General features: G+C 30.5%; 1 protein-coding gene across 1 annotated transcript; it reads left to right on the plus strand.

The window, feature by feature from the left end:
- The first annotated feature begins 9,301 nt into the window (after positions 1 to 9,301).
- On the plus strand, positions 9,302 to 27,276 carry LOC123301096 (organic cation transporter protein-like). The gene is made up of 8 exons (XM_044883826.1): positions 9,302 to 9,538; positions 13,911 to 14,142; positions 14,298 to 14,404; positions 15,006 to 15,163; positions 15,754 to 16,076; positions 19,664 to 19,949; positions 20,448 to 20,783; positions 27,215 to 27,276. Exons 1-8 carry the CDS (start codon positions 9,339 to 9,341, stop codon positions 27,274 to 27,276), a joined length of 1,704 nt encoding a protein of 567 aa, XP_044739761.1. The 5' UTR covers positions 9,302 to 9,338.
- The last annotated feature ends 587 nt before the right edge of the window (positions 27,277 to 27,863 follow it).

A 27,863-nucleotide genomic window follows, 5' to 3' on the forward strand; every position in this document is an offset into this window, starting at 1 on the left:
TAACAATAATATGAAAATTGTACAACATTAAAAATAACGTGTACACACTTACTCCTTTAATAGACAATAACTTTTATTCTAAAAATCACTGGTTTTTATATCATGTATATATGAAATATACATAGTATATTAAGTTTAGTCCCAAGTTTGTAACGCTTAAAAATAATGATGCTAGGAAAAAATTTTGTCATAGGTGTTCATAAAATTACCTAATTAGTCCATTTCCGGTTGTCCGTCCGTCCGTCTGTGGACACGATAACTCAAAAACAAAAAAAGATATCAAGCTGAAATTTTTACAGCGTACTCAGGACGTAAAAAGTGAGGTCAAGTTCGTAAATGAGCATCATAAGTCAACTGGGTCTTGGGTCCGTAGGACCCATCTTTTAAACCGATAGAGATAGAACAAAAGTTTAAAAATAAAAAATGTTCCCTATCAAAAATTAAACAACTTTTGTTTGAAACATTTTTTCGTAATCATCACTGTTTACCCGTGAGGGCGCCAATTAGGAGGAAATTTTATAATATGTACTATACTTGATTATCAGTTATGTATGTGTCACATGTTTGTATGTGTAATGTGATAAAGAAATCAACACTGACTATGCATGGTATTTCAACAATTAACTCAGTCAATTGTTTGTTTTAAAACTAAAATTTATTTAAACGAATAGGCAGCTCTACTTTGCATATTCCATTCAAAATTATTACTACAAAATTATTAATTATTCCAAAATTACAAGTATTGGTTTTTTCGATTTTTTGGAATTTTTTTAAGGGGTACCCCTTTAAAAAAATCGAAAAAATCGAGAAAATTTTTTTGTCTCTGATTTTGATAAAACTCTGTTTATAAGGTAATTTTGACCCAAAAAATTCAAAAATCGTATTAATATAACGGTTAGGCAACTAGTTTTGGAGATATCGAGCCAAAATATGGGATAATGGGTGATAATTCAAAAATTATGCTTCCAATTATCAAATGAATACGATTTTTGAATTTTTTGGGTCAAAATTACCTTATATACTAAGTTTTATCCAAATCAGAAACCATAAACTTTTTTGCGATTTTTTGGAATTTTTTTAAGGGGTACCCCTTTAAAAAAATCGAAAAAATCGAGAAAATTTTTTTGTCTCTGATTTTGATAAAACTCTGTTGATAAGGTAATTTTGACCCAAAAAATTCAAAAATCGTATTAATATAACGGTTACGCAACTAGTTTCGGAGATATCGAGCCGAAATATGGGATAATGGGTGATAATTCAAAAATTATGCTTCCAATCATCAAATGAATACGATTTTTGAATTTTTTGGGTCAAAATGACCTTATATACTAAGTTTTATCCAAATCAGAAACCATAAATTTTTTTGCGATTTTTTGGAATTTTTTTAAGGGGTACCCCTTTAAAAAAATCGAAAAAATCGAGAAAATTTTTTTGTCTCTGATTTTGATAAAACTCTGTTTATAAGGTAATTTTGACCCAAAAAATTCAAAAATCGTATTAATATAACGGTTACGCAACTAGTTTCGGAGATATCGAGCCGAAATATGGGATAATGGGTGATAATTCAAAAATTATGCTTCCAATCATCAAATGAATACGATTTTTGAATTTTTTGGGTCAAAATTACCTTATATACTCAGTTTTATCCAAATCAGAAACCATAAATTTTTTTCGATTTTTTGTTTATGTACTTTAGTTTTTAGTTTATGTATATGAAATATGCCAAGGTGTACTAAGTTTTGTCCCAAGTTTGTAACGCTTAAAAATCTTGATGCTATGAAAAAAATTTAGGTATAGGTGTTCATAAAATCATTAAATTAGTCCATTTTCGGTCTGTCTGTCTGTCGTCTGTCCATCTGTCATCACGATAACTCAAAAACGAAAAAACATATCAAGCTGAAATTTTTATATAATGCATCTAAGTGGGCAGTATTATATACATGTGTTCTCTCCCACTCTATGCAGGCACACAACAGAAGAACTTTTGTATAGCTGAAAAGACATCGAAGCCACGATACAAGTCTTTTTTTGCAATTTCATATAACATCTATAATATCTCTTACTTAGATGCATTGCTTAACGCATGTACTTTGTCATACTCGCGATATTTATATGCCTAGATGTAAATCGAACTAGTGGTATATGTGTGACATGTATGTATGTGTAATGTGAAAGAGTTATCAACACTGCCTATACATGGTATTTCAACAATTAACTCAGTTAATTGTTTGCTTTCACTTGTTAGATTCTTTATACAGTAAAATTGAAAAATAATTGTATTGCTTGAGTTATTGTTTCCACGAAGCAATCCCCCTCGTATCGGTCACCAGGCACGAGTTTACTGAACAGGCAAAAACTGAAAACTGTTTTCGTAAACATCACTGTTTACCCTTAAGGGCGTAAATCAGGTACAAATATAGTAAGTATTATTATGTAGTATGTATTATATGGGAATATCAGTTCTGTGTGGCTATCTACTTACATTACGAAAAAAAATCAAACGATTCCGTAATCAATACTGTCTGTACATGGTATTTCAACAATTAACTCAATCAATCGTTTGTTTTCACTAAGTATTTTTTCAATATTTTTTTTTTTTTTTTTTTTTTTTTTTAATTAACAAGAGAAATTAAAGAATGGTGCAAAAACAGCCAGCCGGCAAGAACTAATAAAAAAAAAGATATTTTAGGTTGCAATTTGTCTTGCCATAAATCATAAGGCAGTAAAATTAATATTGGGATTCTTGTTAAAACTCTGCTAGAGTATAGACGCATTTGTTTTTCGTCTACAACAATATCAAGAATTTTATTTTTATCAAAATAAAAACAACAATATTTCAATTATTAATTGTTTACGACAGTTACATAAGTATTTTTGTTTGTGTTTAAATTGTTACCTTTTTTACCTGGTGAGTACATACAATAGCTGTTTACTTAGTAGTTAGTTAATTTTTGTTTTTGTTTTTGTTTTTAATTTTTTTTTCGTATATACATACTTTTAATAATATACTTTTTCAATATTTTTTTTTACTATTATAAACTATTAGGAGGTGGCTGGAAATGAATCTCCACCAGACCCTTCTCGGATGGGTCTGGAAAACCCTACTCCTAATGTACCAAATAATGATAAGCCATTAGTCCTACCTGATAATTCCTCTGTACCTACCAAAGAAAAACCTATTTTTAAATACCAAAAAAATGCACTCGGGCCTTTTAAGATCTTCGTGGAATCCAAGGATCAAAATATAGGACGCTTACATCCTTTAGCCGTTGGACGTATATTATACTCAAACAAAGTACCGAATATAGCCAAGATTGAGAATTTGGGTCGCAATAGGATTTGCGTCCAATTTAAAACTTCCACATCAGCAAATGCATTTCTTGAAAATCCTATCCTAACAACCGAAAAACTCCATGCGTATGTTCCTACCCACTGTGTAACTCGGGTAGGTGTTGTTAGAGACATTGACATAAACATTGATGAACAAACTATTTTAGAAAATATGCAAAATAACAAGCAAGTAAAAATCTTGAAAGTACATCGTATATCTCGAAAAACAACATCTCCCGAGGGCGTACCGTCCTATAAACCTACCACCACTGTACTTATCACATTCGAAGGCACCTTTATTCCCGATTATGTAACAATGTTTTACTGTTCCCGCCCCGTTGAAACATACATCTTCCCAGTGACCCAATGCTACAATTGTTGTAGATTTGGTCACATTACCAAAAACTGTAAAAGCTCTCCCCGCTGTGCCATCTGTTCCGATTCCCACAAATCCTCCGAATGTGATAAAGATGATTCCCTACTAAAAACATGCATTAATTGTAATGGGGCCCACTCAGCCACATATAAAAACTGCCCTGAGTATAAACGCCAAATAGCAATAAAGAAAATTATGGCCTCCAATGGGGTTTCTTATTTTGAAGCTTGTGGTGAAGTCCCCAAAATCCTGAGTAATGATATCCTTCCGAATCCAACAATAAACGTTAGCTCAACTCCCCAACAATTTCCCGCACTATCTTATTCTACTTCTCCACTACCCACAACAAAACCTATTATCAGAAGAACATACGCTAAAATAACATCCCCAACCTCTGCTCCCTCGAATCCCAAAAAACGTAAAGATTCCTCTTCTCCTTCAAATTCTATTGCGGCTCAAATTGATAATATTTTGTTAAACCCAAATGGTAGATCCAATACCCCTATTAATTATAATCTTCCTTCTACATCTACTGGACCCTCTCCAACTGACCCATTCTTCACTATTCTCATTTCCGTTTTAAATTCTGTTAATCTCGACCCAGCTATCAAAAAAAATATCTTACAAACTTCAATTAATCTATTAAATCATGGATCAGTTGGCTTCACAGCTGAACCTGCTTCAGTGGAACATCCGCAGTCTAAATCAAAATAAAGTTAACCTTTCCCTTATTTTATTCTCTTATCCTATTGACATTGTACTACTAAGTGAAACTTGGTTAAAAGAAAATTCAACAACAAAAATTCGTGGTTATCAAATTTTCCGAAATGATAGATATGACGGTTATGGTGGAACTGCGATTCTTGTAAGAAGGGGTCTTTCTGCTCAAATCATTCCTGTTGAGTCGAATGACCGCTTTTTCCAGGTAATCGCGGTTAAAGTTGCTGGCATATCGATAGTTTCCATCTACAATAACTCCTCTCAAAACATTGTACCCTTAGATCAACTTAGCCTTATGTTTCGTAATGTACCTGAACCCATACTAATTGCTGGTGATTTAAATTATCATCATCCTTTATGGGGTTGCCATGCATCCGATAGAGGAGGTGATATACTGACGGAATTCATGGATTCCAAAAATTTGGTTTGCATGAATGACGGATCACCAACAATTATTCCTTCACCTCAACATAGATCATCTGCTGTTGACATCACCTTTTGTTCCCCCCAACTCAGTTTAATTTCCCATTGGAATATCCTCAATGATAGTTATGGTAGCGATCATATTCCTATTTTAATAACCCTAAATCATCGTCACAGCCTATCCCAACCCAAACATTCACCTCGTAGACAGTGCGAGAGAGCAAATTGGGATTTGTACTCTCGTAGTGTAGACGATTCCCTTCCAAACTTCATACCCGTAGACAATCCCTTGGAATGGTATTCGGTCTTTCAACAAACTATCACCTCTGCTGCTGATCGGGCCATTCCATATTCCAAGCCTCCTAAAAAGTCAATTTCTCCTACACCCTGGTGGGATAACGAGTGCAGAATACAAATAAAAACAAGAAAAGAGGCCTTGAAATCTCTCAGGAATAATTTTACCCCTGAAAGATTCTGTACCTTTAGAAGGCTTCAAGCACTAACCAGGCGCCTATTTAAGGAGAAAAAGCGAAATTCCTGGAAGATTTTCTGTGAAAGTCTATCCAGGAATACGCCTATCAAAGAGATTTGGAATAAAGTCAAGATGTATAGCAGGTCTATTAACCCCTATCCCCAGACTCCTGTAAACCAAAACTGGCCGTTATCTTTCTTAGAAAACCTGACTCCGGATTTTGCTTCAATACCTATACAAATCCCGTTTGTCCAGAACGATCATCCACTGGATTGTCCGTTCGAAACTTATGAATTGGAGGGAGTTTTGTCTGGTCTGGCGGATTCGTCCCCTGGTCCAGATAATATTTCCTATAGCATGTTGAAAAACTTATCTGACAACGCTAAAAGATCTTTTTTGTCAGCATTAAATCAACTCTTTATACATTCATCTGTTCCGAACGAATGGAAACATACGACGATCGTTCCAATACTTAAACCTAATAAGGATCCTAATTCACATCAATCCTATCGTCCAATTGCGTTAGCCTCGTGCGTATCTAAAGTTATGGAACACCTGATAAAAAACAGGTTGGAATGGTGGTGTGAACACAACAATATTATCCCACCGTACTCGCGAGGCTTTCGCAAGAAATCCTCTACTCTTGATAACCTGTCTATACTCATGACCGATGTTCAGATTGCTCTCTCCGAAAATGGATACCTGGTTTGTTGCTTTATAGACGTGAAAGGAGCATTTGACAATGTTGATATTAACACCTTAATCAACATCCTCACGTCTTTGTCTGCTCCTCCTAGACTAATATCGTTCATTTATAACTTTCTGAAAGCTCGTTATCTCACTGTAAAGTACCAAAATCATTTATCTGGCCCTAGAACTGCATTCTTAGGCTTGCCGCAGGGTGCAGTTTTAAGTCCCCTCCTTTTCAATATCTACACCACTGGTCTACAAATCGTAAATCAGCCTCCTATCCAGCTCCTGCAATACGCAGATGATTTTGTCCTATATTCGTCCTCCAAATCCTTACAAACAGCTGTCGATAATGTTTCAAACGCTTTGTCCACATTACAAAACCATTTAATTTCTATCAATTTGGAAATATCCGTTACAAAAAGTTCAGCCATGGTTTTCACTAGGCACAGATGCAATGTCGAATCCATTCCCTTTCTCAATACATCCATTTCCTGTCAAACGAACGTAAAATTCCTAGGAGTCATTTTTGATAAAAAATCGAATTGGAATTCGCATGTCGACTATATTATAAGTAAATGTACCCCACGAATCAACATCATACGTGCTCTCACCAAAGTTTGGTGGGGGGCCGATCAGAGTACTTTGCTTATGATATACAGACAAATTATTCGAAGTTTTATCGATTATGGTTCCTTCCTTTTGTCTCCACTTTCTAACCAACGATCTTTAAGGTTAGATAGAGTCCAATTCCAAACTTTACGCATTGCTCTTGGACAAATGCGCTCCTGTCCCACTAACTCCTTACTGATTGAGGCAGCGGATGCTCCATTAACTGTCCGTCGTCTGTATTTAGCTAAAAAGTTCTTCCTCAACCAATATTCTTCCTTATCCCATCCCTTAATTCCGAAACTTATCCGATTAAACAACCACTGTACAAACTCCCCCTATTGGAGAAATAAAGAACTTCCTCTCCTTGTGGTGGCTTATCGTGTCTTTGGTATAATTCCCATTTACCAATCCTTATTACCACCCTTTTTTTCCTTTGAGTTTGTATCCCGTTATTCAAAAATCCCGGTGTTTGTTGATTGTGGCCTTGACAAGAACGATGCCGTTTATGGTTCTATTTTTGTCAATTCCACATTTAATAATTACCTGGACTCCATTCTTCCTAATTATACATTCATCTTTACAGACGCCTCCAAGTTGGACGCAGACGCACGTGTGGGAGTTGCGTATCATTGTTCCTCTAGCGCACATTCTGCCTCTTTAAGCATATCAAAATTTTTTTCCATCTTTTCAGCAGAATGTGTAGCTATTTTGGAAGCACTCTCATACGTGGAGTCTGAGGGTATCAGAAAAGCAGCTATTGTATCTGACTCACTAAGCTCCCTTTCCCTTCTCAAACAAAATTCCATCTCTTCCAAAACTCCATTTCTTATAGTATTGATAAAAAACACCGTACTAAAACTAATTCAAAATCGTTTCTCCGTTGCCTTTGTGTGGTGTCCATCACACATTGGTATACGTGGAAACGAGTTTGTTGATATGTTGGCTAGGGACGCAGTTCAAAATGGTGCAGAAGATAACTCACCACCACCAGCACAAGATCTTTGGGCCGTCTGCAGAACGTCTATGTTGAATGATTGGAACCAAATATGGAGAAATTCAACAAAAGGTCGTAAACTATATGCACTACAGCCTGCTCCAGCACTTCAAACATGGTTCCATGAATGGGATGTGGGCAGGAAAAATATTACAATGATTGGCCGCCTCAGAACGGGGCACAACAGTTTACCCGCTCATCTACATAAAATAAACGTTGTCCCCGACACAAATTGTAGATGTGGCTACCCATACTGCGACATAAATCACGTCATCTTCGCCTGCCCACTCTTTAATCAACATAGACCAATGCTCCTAAGCTCCTTAGCCCGTATGGGTGTTTTTGGTCCTTACTTTATACCCCATCTCCTATCCTTAAATAATTATGATATCCTCTCTACAATTTGCAGCTTCCTTAATAAGACCCAACTCCCAATTTAAACATAAATAAAGTGTTTTTGTGTATCTTATGTAAAAACCCTACATACTTTCTCTATTGTAAACCTTTCCGTGGCCCCCAACCTATGTTATTATTGTCAACCACCTTTGTTAAAAGTCTCGATGGGCCCCGACGACGAACATCCTTCTAATCTCCTTTGTGTCCCCGTCTCTATAATTACTTATAATTTCTTGTTATTACTCTATAATTATTCCTTCAATTAATAAGAATTTCCCTTTTTGTTTTCAAATTCCAAAGTCCTTATTAAGAATATACATTATTATTTGTTTGATTTCTTTTTTTATTCTTGATTTTTTTTTTTTTTTTTTTCTCGAATTAAAATTTTTTTTTTAGGACTTAGTAGAATATTATATATTGTTTCATTTTTTTTTTTATGACTTTGTAGAATATTACATATTGTTTCAATCTTTCTTTTAAGTTTTGAATTGTATTTTAATTGTACTTTGTTAATGGCTGTATGGCAATTGCTGAAGCCAGTTTTTAAATAAAAAAAAAAAAAAAAAAAAAAAAAAATTAATATTTTTGCTACAAAACACAAATTAGTTTATGTATCACCATAAGTCTTTGTTGAACGATTAATTTGATCGCGCGGAAACCATATATCAATAAATATACTAACAGGCTTTAATGGTTTACTTAAAACAACGAGGGATCATTTTACCCTGAGGGATCATTATAGACCACTTTCCCATAATTAGGGCATAATATTTGTGAAAAGTGAAAAAACATTTATAGTTTTGGCTTATTGTTGTTAAACAATTAGTTGTTTAATACACACATAGTGTGGTAGGAAGCGACCTTGATAAAATTTTATAAAAAAAAAAATAAAATAAAATAATTTAACACCACTACTGTAAGTCATTTATTAATTTTGTCATGTACTGCAACGGTAGGTCATTAAAATGATTTTTTTTTCTTAATATAAACAGTTCATAATTTTGTGTTGACTTTTCAATTATCACTTCAGAAAAAAAAAACCATAATTTAATTTTGTTAAAACAATTAAATAACAAAATGTACCATAAATATTGTTAGTTTTAATATAAAAATAATCTTAAAAAAAATATTAATTTTTTTAATAAGTATACACAAATCATAAAAGATTAAATTAAATATTTAATAGTATGCATAATAATTAATAATTGATAAAAAGTAAAAAATAAATAAACAATAATTTATATTTAGGTGAGACATAACAAAAAAAAAAAAAAAAGAAATTGTATCGATTTTTGTTTTTATTGTTGCAACATAACTAAAAAAAAATGTCTGAACAGCCTAAAAATACGGCTAAAACGAAAAGGCCATCAATTATAACTGTGTTTCATTTAGATGAAGTGTTAAAAGATTTTGGAAGTTTTGGAAAGTTTCAGTCACAACGAATTTTTATTCTTTTGCTTGTTTTATATTCGTTTAGTATTGGTGGTTATAATTTTTTGTTTGCAACTTTAATCCCAGAATATCGGTAAGTGAATTTTAATAATATTTGCTTAAATAAAGGGTGATAAAATTTCAGTTTCCTATGTTTCCAACTTTGTAAATTAGAAAACCTGTGAATACTGTCGCATGTTTCAAACGTTAGTTTCAAAAATTCCATTTACAGTATGAATCGTTTAACAAACTCTCAACAGTTGGAGGAAGCTGTAATCATTTGCGATAAGGATATTTCTTTGGATTTCTTTTTGTGGGTTTTCTTAAGAGTCGCGTCTATACCAACAAACCTGCAAGCTATGTCCGAAATAACCCCCGAAAAAAGAAGGCTCAAAGGCCTTTATTTTTTCATTAATTTTCGATTGGTAAATATATAGAAAACTCAATTTGGATCACTCTCCATAAACCGGCATTTAGTTATTCAAATTCCTTCAAATAGCAATCTTATTTAATTATCATAATAAATTGACGTTGCATTTTAAAACACTCAACAAAAGAATTATTGTAAATGTTTATCAATAAAAACTATTTAAAGGAATCCTAATAATTGGTTTGAGTGGCGTCCAGGTCTCGGGTTTTAGTCCAGACACATTTATCGTATTAAATCCCGGTATAAGCCTAGAATATGAGTTTTTAGAAGGTTTCCATCAGAAGAGTCTTTTTAGTTCAGCAAATGTTTGGTCATGGTTGCGCTCGTTCTTTAAAGGAATGAATCGAATTTTTTGTAAGTTTTGTAGTTTTGCAAAAATTATTTATTATTTAAAATTTGTTTTTCTAATATAATATACGGAAAATAAATAAAAAACCCCTTAATCAAATTATCCGTGTTTCCATTAAAAAATTTTATTTTCTAGTATAAAGCTACGACAATTTAATTGACTCGGAAAATAGAAATTTTAACTTTATGCCGTTTTTTACGTACTAAAACGTTCCAAAAAGGTACAATTTTCGCACTATAAAAAAATATATGCTTAATTTTGTGTGTATATACCATTTTTGACATTCGATAAATCGAGAAAAATTATGTCTCGAATTTTTGACAGAAAGCAGGGCTTCATGAGACTTCAATCCCATTAGCTTTGCAGTCAAGTAGCACTCATAGGGGAAGGTATGCACACAATTTGGAATTTTTCGAATATATAGTTACAATAATAGTAATAGTTATTGTATTGCAAAGTTTTGCAGAAAATGATTATAAAAAATGAATATAATAATTTACGTAAGCAGAACAAATGACCTCTAAAGACCTTATCCATGAGTACGGACTGCTTGTTATACCAAAATGACGTAAAATCAAAAGAAAAATTTTTTAATGCTCGTAATTATAATTAAGTTATTTATAAATAATTTTACGTGACAAAGTTCCCCTAATAATTCAGATTATATGTAAGAAAAATGTAACTGATAAATAAATATTTGATATACAATTATATCCGCAGTTTCGGCAGCTTATAGAATTTTTGTAGATCCTTTCCTTTTATCGTGGTACCGGTTTAGAAATAGAATAATGTTTGAAATTTTTATTGTACTTATGTACATATAGATATGATTTATAGATATTACTTTAAATGTTTTTGGGATAATAGAAAGGGTAAAAGGGTTCCTACCTTTCTTAAAATTTGAAGTTCTCTCTATATTTTCGGACAATTGAGGCATTTATATTGAAATTAGGCCATTTCCGAGCAAATAAGGCATTCACTTCCTCCCATCACTTTTTTTTCTTAACGTAACGTTGCCATATTTTTCAAGTAAGGCGTAAGTAATCGAATTGACAAAATCTAAATCACTCACAAGGGATCTTTGGAATTTCAAATGGCTGTCTTCATAAAATTTTCTCTGCCTTGCTTGTCTCTATACACAGCTTATAACATTTTAAAACAGTAGGTACTTATGTTTTTGGTATTCGAAAAAGATCAGTTAGAACTCTCTTCAAAGTGCAACTTTAGTTGGAGAATTGACATATTGACCACTTTGGACTACAAAATTTTTGTTTTATCATTTTTGCAAGATTCGATTTTGAATAGCTATTGAAAGAAAATAGCTGTTCTAGGTTAGTTACAAAATAACCTCAAGGGGTGGCAGAAATATTACTCTTAAAATACAATGTCACATATAATAATTATAAATAATCATTACAAGGCAATAAATTTTAATTTAATAGGTACATAAATTTCGTAATTTATAACTGACTTCAAAAAGTTATTATTTAATGCAAATTGCAAATATAAAGGATTTCTCAAAAGAAACTGCTATTTTATTTATAATAGTTCCTCCAATAACTGACACTAGCCTGATCAGTGCGAAATTGCGCTCCTGTAGTTACCGTAACCCGTGACTAACCTGTACTCGTGGCTAAAAACAACAAACCACAAATTTCGTAGAAAAGTGGTGAAAAAAGTCAAAAATCCTTAAATTAATATTAGGATAACATGTATTAAAAATAGTAATTATATGTCTAGAGTATTAGGAGAGCATCTGTAAACACTAACATGATTGCCTAGCGCGTTTTTTCCTAAGCGGTACATTTTTAGACCGTGAGTCTATTTTATAAGTTTGAGGGATGAATCATGGAATTTGATAGAGGAATAAGGAAGATAAGAGTAGGACAGAAAAAAACTTGCTAGAGTAGAAAAATTTAACCTTAATGATAAATAAAAATTTGTTGTTACACATTCTTTCAAGTATATTTATTTGATATTAGATTATACCCTCAGTTTCCTGTTGTATATAATTATTAATAATATTATAATCGTTGCATATTATTCGCACTTTTTCTTTTGATGCAATTTTTTTAAACAAGTATTATATTTTCTCTCGAACGCAAGATTTACTTCTAAATGTGGCACTAATATTCAATGTTAATTGCATTTTTTTGGTCATTTGAGAGTGCGAGTAGTTTGCCGCACAGAAAATAATGTAGAGATTAGTATTATATCAAAACAATTTTGTTTTCACTATCGATCTGTATATTTTTTAGAGTCGGTTAGTTTTTAATTTAAAAAAATTATGGTTAAATAATTGTATAAAATTGAAAAATTTTGTTTGTCATGTTCATTTCATTACATTTATTAAGAAAAATTAAAATATTAATTATTAATAAAAATTAATTTTTATTACCTATTACATAATATCAATTAATAATTGTAGACAGTGCCAGGAATGTGGCTTTGACCTCCAGTTTAATCAAGAGGTATAATCGAATTTTGAAACCACTACATGACTGTTATGTGCTTTACTAACATATCAGTTGAGAGTGATTGTAGTGACCAATCACATATATTTTTTATATGGAATATGGAAAAAGCTCTGGATGTTTATGTACTTAACAACTATAGTTATCAGTCGCTAATTTTTAGCTGGATCTGAATCAGCAGAAATAAACCATAATCGTATTCGCAAAATTTCATCACTTTCGTGTTTCTTCATCATCATATCTCACGGATTAAAATTTAAACGGGCTATTACAAAAATAAAAATCACGTTTTAAAAATATTAACCTACACCAAAAACTTGACCATAGAAAAACAAACTGGATAAACTTGTTATTGGTATTGAAATTTTTTATGCAATTTCATATTCATTTTTAGATTTTTTTTCTCCGAAAATATAGACTAACAACGACTGCTAAAAAAATTAAAATATTGTCCTTGAAAAAAATTTAAGCGTGTTTTTCCAAAATCTTATGTACTTGTCTTGAAAAATCTTTTTAAATGATCTATCACACAACCATACTTCTCCGTTTCCTGCCTTCTTTAAAAACACTGCGTGAGTGGTATTATCGTTAAATAATATATCTTACTCATTAAAAATTTCTATCATTTATCTTAAACCGTTTGAAAGCAATTTAAGAGTTGTCGAAGTAACTTAAGGGTTTCATCACAGTCTGTATATATTCATTAATTTGGAGGATATTACTCAAAGATTACCACTTTTTTCGAGGTTTACAAACCTTTATTCTTCCTTAATGCTGCTCCAAATTAAGTGTTAAAAATTAGCTAGAGTGTTGAAAATTTATATGTGGGTTTAGTTAGTGCTAAGGAAGTGCATTTTTGCGGTCTCATATTCCCTCTTGCCATTCTATGTATATATTTAAAACGTAAAAAATCCTGAAAAACCAGTCTAGTATTTAAATAAAAAATGATACAGTAATATAACACACCAACTTGACTCTATGAAGGGAAAATAAGACCTTAGTGATAGAGTCTACACTTATCACTTTTAGTTGCGAGTTGTCATTGTGCTCTAAAACACACAATTTTCTTTTGATACACAGATCGATATACTTTGGAAATAAATATTATTATTCTCCAAAATGATGACTGAAAACTAGGAGTGAAAATAATTGAATTTCGTCTTATCTTGTGCGCTAATCGATATTAATCCATTTAATATGAAATTTGTTTTAGATGCCTGATTCCAGAATGTGAAAATTATACACAATATCCACTGGAGTATAAACCTGAGTGGTTGGAAAATGCTGTGCCATTTCAGAAAGAAAAACCTGAAAAATGTACAAGATATGAGCCTCAACTAGAAACAATACAAGAATGTTCAGCTAATTCATTTAATATAAATAAAACGAAAATCTGTGATACTTATGTTTTTAAGGATAATTCTTTTAAAGGGATTGCACAAGACGTAAGAATTAATTAATTTTTAGAGTCTAAAATATATTATTATTCAATTTTCTGTTTTGAAAGTTATTACTCTACTCTCCTCAAATCGAAAAGGGCTAATTTAGCCATGTAGCTCTAATTTTAATTGGTAAATTTTATTAATTTTGGATTTTTCAGTTTGATATTTACTGTGATGATAAATTATGGATGTTAACACTACCATCGACAATGTCATTTGTTGGTTTATTAATATCATTACCGTTCAATGGATATTTTTCTGATAGGTAAGAATAATTTTGATTGTATTTTTTACTGGAATTATTGAATGTTTTGTTTGCAGCCAAAGAAAACCTGGGTTATATATCAGGATGTCTCCGAAGATTTCTAATGATCAAAAAAATTTACAGTAGTTCATCTGTGTACATCAATGTACATAAGTGTATATCAGTATTGGTCTACTATACTACATCTGTTGATATGAGTGGCCACATCTACTCAGATATAGCCAGATTTATTATGATCTTAGTTTGACCATTTTTTTGACCAAAAGAAATCATCGGAGATATCTTGACATATAATCCAGTTTTTCCTGGGAAGATAAAGATTTTCCAAAACAGCAACAGATTTAACTTTTCTGCAGGCACAATTATGGTGAGTGGCATAAAAAAGTCACCCAATCTAAATTTATTGGATCTGTAAAGCATTTGACTTCCCAAAACAAATATTGGATCGATAGAGGGGTCATTATTAAGCCATATTGTTATACCATAACTCAGCAATGAGCACATTAAACCCAAAGGGCTGTCTACTGTCATTCAACATAAGATGATTCCTTCAACGGGACTTCAATTTATAAATCGTCTAATCATTTTGTCTTTATTTTAGATTCGGAAGAAAACGTACCTTAATTTTATTAATATTTATAACTGGATGCATTGCTGAAATTCAGGCTTTCTTCTCATATAATTACTTCACTTACATTTCGACACAGTTTCTGGTGGGATTAGTTGGCAGTGGAGTATTTCCAATTACATATACATTACGTATGTGAACAATTTTAATGTCCATAAAGTTAGCAAAGGATAATTGTAAAAAAACTTTGTATAATTATAAAATATTAAACATTTTCCGACAGTAGACTTTCAATATGCAGTCATGCAGTCAGTTCTTAGTCATATTTTCCTGAAAGTAAAAGGGTAATGATGCGTTATAAACTTGTATATTATTTTTTATTTAGTCAAAAAAAAAGATTTTTTCTTAATGCAAGGAAATCATTCACTTGTGTCGATAAATATACAGTTTTTGAACAAAATTTTTTAATTTTTTTTGACTTAAAAAAATTCAAGATTTTGAACTGCTATTATATGGTTAAACAGAATATATTTCTTGATTCGAACGCAGTTTCATCTTTAATAAGTGTTTTTACATTTTGAACTAAAGGTTTTTGAATGTCTTCTCCTAAAAAAACCTTTTGTTAAAAGTTCAAAATTAATTGTCTTATTTTTAAAGTAACATTTTATGATACCACTAAATGGCCTAAAACCACTAATAAATTATACTTGTTAAGTTTATGGACTTTATATGGTGATCATAATAATATCAATTTAATGTTTAACTGTTTATTGAATTTTAGTCTTGGAATTACTTGGTCCAGAATATCGTTCTTTAGGATCCTTTGCAGTATTTTCAATTTCAGTATTAGGGGAAGCAACATTAGCTCTAATTGCAATGCATGTATCACATTGGCGTACAATGGTGAAAATATCAACATTTCCAGCTTTATTAGTCGTGTTGTATGGATGGCTTATACAAGAATCGATAAGATGGTTATTAGCTAAAGATAAAATTGGTAAAGCAAATAATGCTATTAAAAAAATGTTCGAAGGAAATGGTGTTACATTGGAAATGGAAAAGTATCAAACATCAAAGCCGAAAACCGCAGAATATATCAAAGAGGTAATTAGGTGTTACAGCGTTAATTTTGTACACTTTCACTGTAAGTGGATGAGTAAATGTATTTTACAAAGTGAAGAAAGTAATATAGTAATCGCGAAATATTTGGTGTTAGGTTTGCAGAAATATCCAATTGGCGGATCCCTGAATTCATTTTTAAGAGCACATAAAACTTTGAATTAACTTTAAAATTAAACTTTAAAGTGCTTATGGGAGCTTTAATACTATTTGCTCTTGAATCACTTATGGGGGTTTTAAAAAAGAAAAAATGAACCAAGTTAACTTGCTGCCTTCATTTTTTATAAATTTCTTACGGTCAATTAGTTAGTTATTCATTAAATCGTTGATCGAGCACATAAAAATTTAACGAACCATTAATTGTTTTTACTATCTATTATGAATTACCAATTAAAGTTTCTTTGGAATCTAGGTCCAGATATGAAACAAAATTGATTTAAAGTAAAATGTTTATTGTATATTTTTGAAATGGAATTCGAGACGGTTTTCGTATGACTACTATCATGAAAGTGCACTTGTAATAGTTGCTTAAGTATCTGATATAAGAAGGCATCGCTGAAATGAAATTATTTAAGAATGTGGATTATTGAAATTACACTCTTTAAGTCAAATATAGGCACTAGTAGAAATTGCTATTTTACGGGGTCTGACTACTCATCATTATTTATTTCTGGAAGATGGAAAATTTCATTTTATCTATTCGGAAAACGCATATTTATCTATTTTTGTTAAAAGTACTAAAAAAATTTTTTAATTTCCATAAAATGTTCCATTTATGAATATTTTATGGAAATTAAAAAATTTTCTTCAGTAGTTTACATATATTTTCGATTTGTATAAGAAACCTTGTTGTAATATATTTAGACATTGCAGATTAACATTCAGCGAAATAATCAATGTAAAAATCTTTAATGTTTCGTTGTTCACGTAGTTATATTTATGACCTTAAAGACAAAATTGTTCGTCAATTGTTTAAAATATTAATTTGCCTATTACTATTTTAGTCTGGATTATGAATGCATAAAATTTTAAAAATTTATTAGTCACCGTATAGAAAAAATCTTTGTAAATTTAACTTTAGTCATGATATCCAAAGAAGTTTTAATTTTAAGATATTCAAATTAAATTCGTCGTGTGCCTATCCGCCTCAAAAGATGTGATAAATTGAACATTGATCCAGGGTAGTGCAGATGTCCATTATTTTTTTTTTATAACTTCAGGAGAAGAATTCTCACTGCACGGGCAGAAAAGTGAAGTTGGATTTTGAAATCTGCAAATTCGATATCAAGCAACTACCGTTTTGCACCTTGCGACATCTTTAGTTATCATTAATATATATTGTGTTGGTATTTTCTCAATTTTCCTGTTCAATTAAAACTAAAACTATCAGATTAATAAACCGACCGATAAATGTCACAATCTTTATTTAATTAGTACTGCACACAACAGACATTGAAAACATATTACAATATTTAATACTTACTTTTACTTTAAGTACTATATATAGTCTAGCAAAAACAAGAAATTATCTGGACAATTTTGGAAAAAGATTTTTTTTTGTATTAATGCAAAAAAAGGTAAAACTTTCGATTTTAGAATTGCCATCTCACACCGAGAATAATTTTTCAATGTCTATATAATGAAAATTATCGAAAAAATAAGTAGGTACTATCATTTATTGTTTTACAGAAAACTTTTATGGAACAAATCTGTTTAAAACTGACAAGTGCAATTTACAAAATTCATGTAACCCTCGACAAATTTTTCGGGTACGGAACCCTAAACTCGCACTTGAAACATATCTAAGGACATGTGAACTCTCCATTAAATTGCCTTTTTCTTTAGAGCCTTCTCTAAACTGAACCGATTTTGAAGGTTATTGTTTTTTTTTAAGTGGTTCTGGAACACTAAACTCTCACTTGGAGCATAGCTAAAAACACTATTTAGCATCTAGTTTTTGCAAGTTATTATTGGCCTATTATTGAAATTTACGATCAATTTACTTTTACTTAAAGGTAATTTATCGCCTTGAATAAATTATTTAATATAAATACATATTTTAACATTGTAGATTTTTTTTTCATTCAAGGAAGGTTTTTAGGTATATTCACACTTAATTTGAATTAAATATAATCAATCAAATAAAAGATATAAATAAAACAGACAACTTGCTGAATAGAATATTAACATTCTATAAATACCAGAAATTCAATTTTAATGACATAAGGTCATCCATACTTCTTGTGTCATTTTTGGTTCCGTATACCAGAAGCGACCCTGGCAAGTTATAAGTATGATGCGACATTTCATTATGGCGCCTCGATATACCAATCAATATACAATGACTTATTTGTAATTTAGAGGAAGAAACGAAGGAATAAAGTTCGAAAAATTGGGGCATTAAGTCGGATTTGAATGTGATTTTCGATTCGTTAGAGCGTCAGGAAGTTTTTTGACCTTGTCTCATTTATAAGAAGTTTAAAATATGTAATTAGCATAATAAATATGCATTTTAAATTGACCGTTGATTAAATTCACAATTCGGTTAATAGTGATGAAAATAATTTCAAACTTGTGACACGGTGGTTTTTGGGGTAGCTGAACACGAATATCGAACAGAATTGGTCTTAGAGGTACTTGGTGCAGCGGTATCCCCGTCGCCTCCTAGGGTTTCCGAGAAATTCGTCATATAATCAGTCCAAACTCGTTACTAGGAAGTTTTTTAGGTCGGTTTCCATTATTTCTTCAATGCCCCTCAAAGAAATTATTTCCTCACTTATTCTAATTTTTCGACAATTCTTCTTAAATGATATAATAAATTTACTTGTTCTTAACATTTATTTATGCATAAAGTAGTATGAATCACGTTTTTTTTTAATTCCTAATAAGTGTTTTCATAATTTTATGCATGAAAAACTCGAAGGAATTACGATAATTGTGATGTTATTTGATTTTTATCATTCAAGTAATTACCCGACTATCTAGAAGTGGTATGAATGTATGTTTGTTGGTAAATTTCTTTATTTCATAGTATCCTTCAAACGGCTAGATGGATTCCGACATTTAATCCAAATATCCTTAGGTGGATGTTTGAAAAAAACAAAATGGTAGATTTTTGGGACAAAATAGTAATACGAATAATAAAAAAAAATTAACCGAACCTATCGAGTGGGGTATCGAAATAAAGGAAATTAAAAAGGGATTACAAAAATATATATAAACTATAGTTTTAATATAGTATAAGAAGGACTTTTAGTGCCAAGACACTAAAAAGTCTAAAATAATTTAAAAAGAAAAAACCGGACTGCGTTAAATAAAACCTGAAAAGAAAGCAGCAAGTCCAGCAGTTACAAAGCGACTTCAAAACTCGGGACTCATTTAAAACTAGACAGGCCCAAATCTTCGGTATAAGGGACCCCTTCTGTTGAAGCCGCTATTTAAACTAATGGACTTGTTTGTTTCTTTTCAGATTTTATTTAACGCAGTCGGGTTTTTAATTTTGATAATTAAATTTATTTTATAACAATTGTAATAATTGCTTCTTAAAAATTAAAATAATTATTTTATTACAGAAACAAGAAACTTTTACGGACTTATTTCGTTCATGTCCAATGGTTTTACGAATTTTAACATGCATGTTTTGTTGGATATCCTGTGTGTTTGTATTTTATGGAATAACATTAGGATCTGTATCAATTTTTGGAAATTTATACTTAAATTTCATGATGGTAGCATTAATAGAAATACCTGGAAATTTGGCTGCGTTAATATTCAGCAACAAAATTGGACGTAAAATGACTTTAAGTGGATCCTTCATTATAGCTGGTTTATCGTGTGTAGGATTCACAGTGATACCAGGTAAATTTTTTTGCCTTAGAAGCATTGAACAGTTTATTTTTGTAATAGAGAGGTATCTCCTTGCGAAAGAGTTACATTTTTGGAATGTACACGTCATGCTCTTTTATTTGATACCCCACTTGGGTATATTTGAAAATATTCGATTACTCATCCCCACTTTCTCGCTCCACCTTCCCACTCCCCGAAAGTTAAAAATAGTAAAAACAATCCTTGAAGCTGATTGTATATCTTGTCAATATTTGAACTTAATCGATACACAACTTTTTAAGTTTTTGAAGCACATACCTTTCAATCCCTTACTCTACTATATTATGTTATGTACATTTATTGTACATAAAAACATTTCTCTTGAATCACTCTATCTATTAGAAAAGATATAAGCAATCATAAGGACAGGCAGCGGGAAGCGACGTGGAAAGATAAAACTCATGTCTTTCCACGTTGATCACGAATGTTAAATATTTCTGGATGTATAATATTATATTTTCTTCTTTGTAGGAGAAAGCTGGCTGAAATTATTAACATATTTACTAGGAAAATGTGCCATTACTTCAGCATTTAATTGCATATACATTTATACAACAGAATTATATCCAACACCATTCCGACAAAGAGTTATGGGAATTTGTTCATCAGTGGGACGTATTGGATCAATTGTTGCACCACAAATGCCATTCTTGGCACGTATTTGGACACCATTACCATATTTAATTTTCGCATGTATGGCTATTTCTGGAGGTTTACTTACACTCATATTTCCCGAAACATTAAATACGACATTACCTGATAGTATTGATAGTGCACTAAATATTGGAAAATCGAAAAATGATGATAAACAAAATAAGTCTTAAATATTGTAAAATTTATTTATTTATTTTAATATTTATTTATTTATAGAGCAAATAAAAAGTGTTAATTTTGTACATATTTTCCTTACTTTATTTAATTTTCCAAGCAAATTGAGTCTGTCCAAAAAAATTAACTAAAATGATTTCAAATAATCTTTTTAATTTCCTTCTTATGTCCTTTTATTATATTGGTTAAACTTAGGATCCATCGTTTGCCGTTACTATAAATATTACTTTAAAATAGCTCAATAAAAATAATTAAAATTTGTGTATGCTACAGTTTCTCTCCCTAGAAAGAAATTTTAGTCGAATGTTTAAGAGCGACACCAAAATACAGAGCTTACCTCTACTGATTTAAATATGAAATGGAGAAGAGGGTGTAAATGTGTGTATAATCTTAGATCATATAATTAATTGAAAAAAAATGATTTTCTACTAATTAACTAAAGTTGGTCCTAATGTCCTACGGTTTTTTGTGTGTTTATACCATGGAGACAGATGTTTATACCGTCTTCAACCACCATTAAAGCGCCACCTGTATTTTCTTGGAGTCGCGAATTGTGTAAGTATTAGGGATTATGTGTATTTACAAAAAAGTATTTAAAAAGCCGCTTGAGCTACGCTATCCTAGCAAATTTCATATTCCGTTCTATCTTACTCATAGATTTACCGTCTACGGAATGAAAATGAATCTTCAATCGTGCTTAAAAGATATTTCTGCTCTTGAATTTTATGCAATATAAATTACATATTTGTACGTATCTTCAAACAGCATAAACTTATTGAAAAATGAAATAGTTTTTGCTGCAGATATGTAGTAAATATTATTTTATTCAAAACAGGAAGTATAATTTTATTCAAATTATAATATGATTTTAAAATTATAAACGCAGCTGGAAATCACACAGACTTGCTTCTTTCACAAGATTTTAAATTCTTATTGCAAGGACCGACTAATTAAAACAAATTTGTAGAAATAGGAACCTTAAGTTTTTAAAAACAGAAACTTTATGGATAAAATATGTAAGTTTTTAAATACACAGTAATTGAATTTGTCCTTTAATAGTACAGACAAATTTGCGGATATTAATGTTTAACATAAATGTTTGAAAGAATTATTCAATTATCATTAAACAGAATAATAAAAATTTCAATTATTTTGTTAAACGTTTATGTTAAATTATTTCATAATAAAGGCATGAATAGAATAAAAGGTTTTCCATTAAGTATATCCAAAAGTTAAACTTAAATGAAACAATTCAAAATTATTTTTTGCATTCATAAAGCGAGCTAAGTGATAAACGCAGTTTTGTTGGGTAGTGCGATGTTATTGTGCATAATAACGCAAGCTTATTATTTCTTGAAATTTTCACGTGGTTTCGTGTACGACATGATGTTCATGATTGACATATCGTCCTATTGAGCATCAACTCTTCGTAGTTTGGTAGAAAATTATTAAATTATCTAATTTCATGCGAACATCGCGTCGTCGAATCGTTAGATTTAATCCAGTGCCTTTCGTTCTATCGAGTCCGATATGTGATTGAGTCATCAAAGAGCTAGTATGGTTCGAACTCATTTCGAACAGCGATTGCATCTCATACACTGATTGTTTAATATAAGCTTAAAACTCAGACACTCTTAATGGTAAACTCTATTCTTATCATATTAAAAACAGAATGGTCCACTATAAATTATAGTGGAGTTATTCATACAAATGTTTTCACAGAAGATTTACAGTCTCATTTCCCATGTTTTGAAATTTTATTGAGAAAATTTCATGAAATAAATTATTTGCGTGATAATCATCACTCTTATTATACAATTTTTTATGCTTTCATAATATGGATATTTGATATTTTATTAAGAAAATTTATCCCTATCGTTAGATATGCATTCTTTGTGAAAGAAGCTCCAAACATTCCGACCACAAGAGTGAAGAAAAATGCAGTGTCGACTAGGCAATAAGTGTTTAGAAGGAATCATAAATCTACAATCTTTGTAGGAGTATTGTGAAAGATTAGCATTAAATAGAATTTAGATAGACAAAACTGTCAAAACCAGAAAATGAGTGACCGTCAATACCTAAATGAGTTTGTCGAGCGTTGTCCTTTAAGGACCTCACACAGGGATGGTGACGCAGAGAGGTCCCATTAAGTTATACCAACTTCGGCCTCAATGGGTAAATCCTCGAAATTTTTAATGTAAGACGTATTGGGGCCAAAAATAGATGCATAACCGGGCCTGCCCCCATAGAGATGTCACGCAAAGCCCTGCCCTGTAAATTTATTAAATTAATTAATTGAATTAAGAACAAGATACATCCATTATTTACCGATCTAAGCAATAAGAGAGATAGCATGGCTCATGTAGTTAGGCTTAATAAAGACAGACCTCTTTGATCAATAGAGAGAAACCTAGAGATATGGGACGGCTAAGTCTATTACGTATTTGTTTCGGACTCACCGGAAACAATAGAATATTTTTTGCGTTGATGTCCGAAATTTTACAATGGTCAGAATCTCGGGACAAAGTTTTCTAAATGATCTAGGTGAGGCACTAGAAATAGACAGCGAAAAAATAATGAGCTTTGATAAATGCTGTAATAATGCTTCAAAAAGAAAATATAAGAAATATTAATTTCCCCCATTTGCCAAGATTTTTAAAGCGCCATATAGTAAAAACTAAACCATTTAAAATTAATGATTATTCACATTTTTGACAAGTTATTATCAGGAAATTAAAGTATTCAAGGTTTTTTTTTGAATAATTTAAAAGTTTTAAAAAAAAATCATCGTTTGTTTAAAAAACTAAATTATAATTATTTATGTTTGTGATGTAAAAACACACTATTCGGTGAATTAAATAATTATTATTTAATAACTAGATAAAAAATTATTTAATATTTTGTGATTTTTGTTTTATTTATAGTTTTATTATGTTTTTTTTTATCTATAGTTTTATTTAATACAACTATATATATTATGCAGTATTCCAAATATCTTATATCTACGCATCCATTTCAAAAATTATTTTCAAAAATTTGTAGTTATTATTGTTTCACCTAGAGATTTATATTTGACTTTAAACTTAAATTAATTAAATAAACAGAAGAAGTTAATAATTATCTCCTTTACATTTATTATATCTATATAATCCTTAGTCTTATTCAAAACAATTGAAAACAAGTGAAAACATACAATTGATTGAGTTAATTGTTCAAATACTTTGTATAAAATGTGTTGAATATCAGTGCTTGCATTATATTTTATAAGTTAGAAGAGTTTAAAAATGCAACACAATTTTGGTTTTCGTCAATTAAATACAATAATGACATATTTTTAAGTAGCATTTCCTCCGAAAACTAACGTTTTTTGAAAAAATGTTTTAAACAAAAATTGTTAGTTTTTTTTTGAGGACTTTCTAAGTGTTATTCTGTCTTTAAAAGTTTAGGATTTAAATTGGCTATTATAGAGACCCAAATAACTAGGTCCAATCTTATGTCAGAACATGATGTACCCATCAAACTCTACAAATTTTGTTTAAGATATTTGATTGGCTGTCTACAAAACGAGATTTTCAAGTGTATAGATTAATATGGCCCACCCTATATATATTGAAATAATCACTGACTATATTAGTCATTAAGGGATTGACACAAGAGTCAATGATTTTTTTAAAAGATAAAAGTTTTCTTTATAGAAATTTCCAATTAGTTTCAATTATTTTTAGAAATATACGTATCGATTCTGCAGAAACTCTGTTTGGACATGAGGTATATGGTTTTTCGAGTGCTTTTTTAGTGTTAAAATTCGTTTTTCCGAGAATTTCTTCAAAACACAAATTTTAAGACAAAATTTTGGAGCTTAAATGTAATAGTTTCAGCAGATTAGTTCGTGTTTTTATAAGAAAAAACTTTCTAATTTATAGTGGTCATCTATCTCTTACCAGTCACCTCAACAACTTGTCTTTAAGCTGCTCTTAAAAAGCAAGGTACAATCCAAGCGCATATGAGATGTTCTCTTTGATACGAACAACTTTTGTTGAAACATTTATCTGTATCTTATTTACCTTTAACGAAATGACTCATTAGGTCTTTTTTTAATGAAAGAGTGGCATTAAAGAGTGGCTAAGGGCTTCTCAGACATTCTGTATGTTAATGCCTTTAAGGGTGACAATAAACTACGAACTATTTCGTTCGTATTGTCCATAAATTTTGTCGGATTCCAATGTCCACATAATATGTTCAGGGTCCTTTACTGCTGCTAATATCTTATTAATAATCGGATTGAATGCTTTAAATAAGTCTATTATTTTCTAATTATTGAACTCATCAACAACATTATACAGTATGTCAACCGCATTATTCAGACTTTATTAGAGACACTTTATAATAGTCACATGTTTGCACACACGTGATAATTAAAATGTTTAAAGAGCGAGAATATACTTAATTTAATAATCTATATTAACAGCAACGAATGTATAAATCTAAATTGTTTATATGTATACAGATTTTTAACGTATAATTTGCTGATGTATTGTTTAAAAATTTGAACAAAGAATATGTCATTTGAAAATAATAAATAATGTTTTGTATAATATTTTTTTAAGCAAATGTTTTCACCTCGAAATTCGAAAATTTTATAATATTTTTACCTTATGAACATTTAAAGAAAATCTGTATGAACTTCCAAGCACATTATTTGATCCGATTTGAAATGTTTACCGATGGTGGGGTCGAAATTTCTAAAAAAGAAATTGTAGACAATAAATTTTTGTATAATTAAGCATATCATTGTTTACTGCAAATTTAATATTTATCGAGATATTTCGATTTTAGGGAAAATAAAAAGTCTTCACGATTTTGAACTTTGAAGTGAATTTGAGCGAATTTACGTTATCTTCTATTAGGCTAAATACAAGGTGAAAAAAATTCATAGAGCAGGAACTGCATTAGATAAGCGAATTATCTCAGAGATTGAAAAAATAACACATTTTTCTTAAAATCGAATATTGCAATTTTTAATTTTCAAGAATTTTTATTTCGAAAACTAAGCATCTAGAAAACAAATTACAAAATTACTTTTTTGGCCATTACATTACATTAACAGGCCATTTTAGAATTAAGATCACCTGGCGAAACATTCGAGTTGGTAGATCAAAATGGGACAAAACAGAAGTTATGGCTTTTTGGCAAATATATTACTTTTCGAAGGAAATTTGAACAAAATTTCTTTTTGTTTTTATAAGAAACAACTTTCTAATTTGATGTATTTACCCCTCTACGTCTTATTAGTTATGAAATTGAATTTTATTTTAATGGCACAATGGCCTACTGAGTTCACTGAGATTTTTTTTGTATGGACACTTCCTTGGTGAAATTGGGGATGCTAGTTTAAAATCTTGTAGAACATCGTTTGAAATTAATTTTGAATTATCTGCAGTTTCTCGAGTTTGGACACAAAATGAAAATGATGATTGAAATTTTTCTTATTATAAAAATTAAATCCAAATATTCATCATAATTTCACTTCTTATTTAGTCGAATATTTACGCCCCATCCACACTCTTGCCAAAGTATAGTCGCAAAAGTTAGCCGGGGTGAAGCACTCACCAACACACTCTTGTTTTACTTCGCCAGTTTCTCATTGCTATGGCTCACATCAAAATGGCAACAACTGCTGCGATTGCTCTCTGTGCGTTTTTACATAACTTTTGAGCTTACTACACAAGTATCACTTCCGAATTCTTGTTCTCCGCCCATTTTCGGGCTACTTCGCGAGATTGTGGAGGGGACTTAATAATAAGATAGATAAGCTCTTTAAAGATTTTAAACGTAATAATTGTTATTTTTTAAGATGAAACTGGAAATATCTCGGCTAGTATACAAAATTCTAGCAAAGCAACTTTACTACATTTGTTCAAGTAACAATAATTTTATGAATCAGAAAGTTATTTATCTGTCTCCCAAAAACCATAAGCAGCACGATTTATTTAACTTTGTTGCGTGCATCAGTCATAAATTTCACACACATAAAAATGCTATGACAATTATTAAACCTTCATGGATGTCTCATTGTCAATATTACATGGTGTCAATTGTGATGAAAAAAGCCACTGAAGAATTGTCGACATTTTTTTAAGACTCAAAATAGAGCTTTCAACAGTTGTAAATTGCGGCACGAAAAATATCTTTGTAATTAGAATTTGAAGATTTTTTGTACAAATCTCTAATAACTAATATTATAATAACTGATTAGTTTTTCAACATGGATAAACCGAACTGAATAAAAAATTGATTTGGTCTACTAAATAACCATGTCAGATTTCCGTTTTTTATTTACACTGAGTGAGATCATAAATATATAACTAAAACATTGTAGTGGATTAAACTGGTAAAAACTGATTTTACAGAGCTTGGTACAGACCCAAGTGTTAATTGTAAATCTGCTTCGGGTAGTCTTAATCTAACATAAAACCAAAAGTATTTATTATAAAATTGCACTTTTGTTTTACTTTAATAGTAATTATTAAGACTGATTAAATAAAAAATAGTATAACAATTGTTTTTTGAAAATATACATATTAAATACCTATCATGGAGAGATGATGATAGGTTTGTCAGCCAATCATAAGCCGATTTATTTACATCAAAATTCATTTATTTTTTAGAATTAATTTATAAAAAATTGAAAACGTTAATTAAAATCAACTATCAAAATAATACCTAATAAATAATAACAATACTTCAAATAAATGATTTCTTTCCTTTATGTACCGTTCCAGATACTCGTCCAAAAGAAGTAACTTTTTAACAGAAATAATTTTCTTCACAACCATTAAAAAGTGTTGTTGTTAAAGTTCACGGTACTTCGAAAAATAATAAATTATTGGGAAAAAATATAAATAAATTTTAAAAAGACATAAATACAAAATAGTGCTACCAAATTTTCCGAATGTTCATATCCGAGTTGGGAAAATTCAACTTAACTGTGTTAAATCCTCAAATTAAATAAAGAGGGTAGAAGTTTTTGATAGAAAGTGTACATTTCATGATTTTCAT

Source organism: Chrysoperla carnea, chromosome 5, assembly GCF_905475395.1.
Source record: "Chrysoperla carnea chromosome 5, inChrCarn1.1, whole genome shotgun sequence".
Taxonomy (NCBI): Eukaryota; Metazoa; Arthropoda; class Insecta; order Neuroptera; family Chrysopidae; genus Chrysoperla; species Chrysoperla carnea.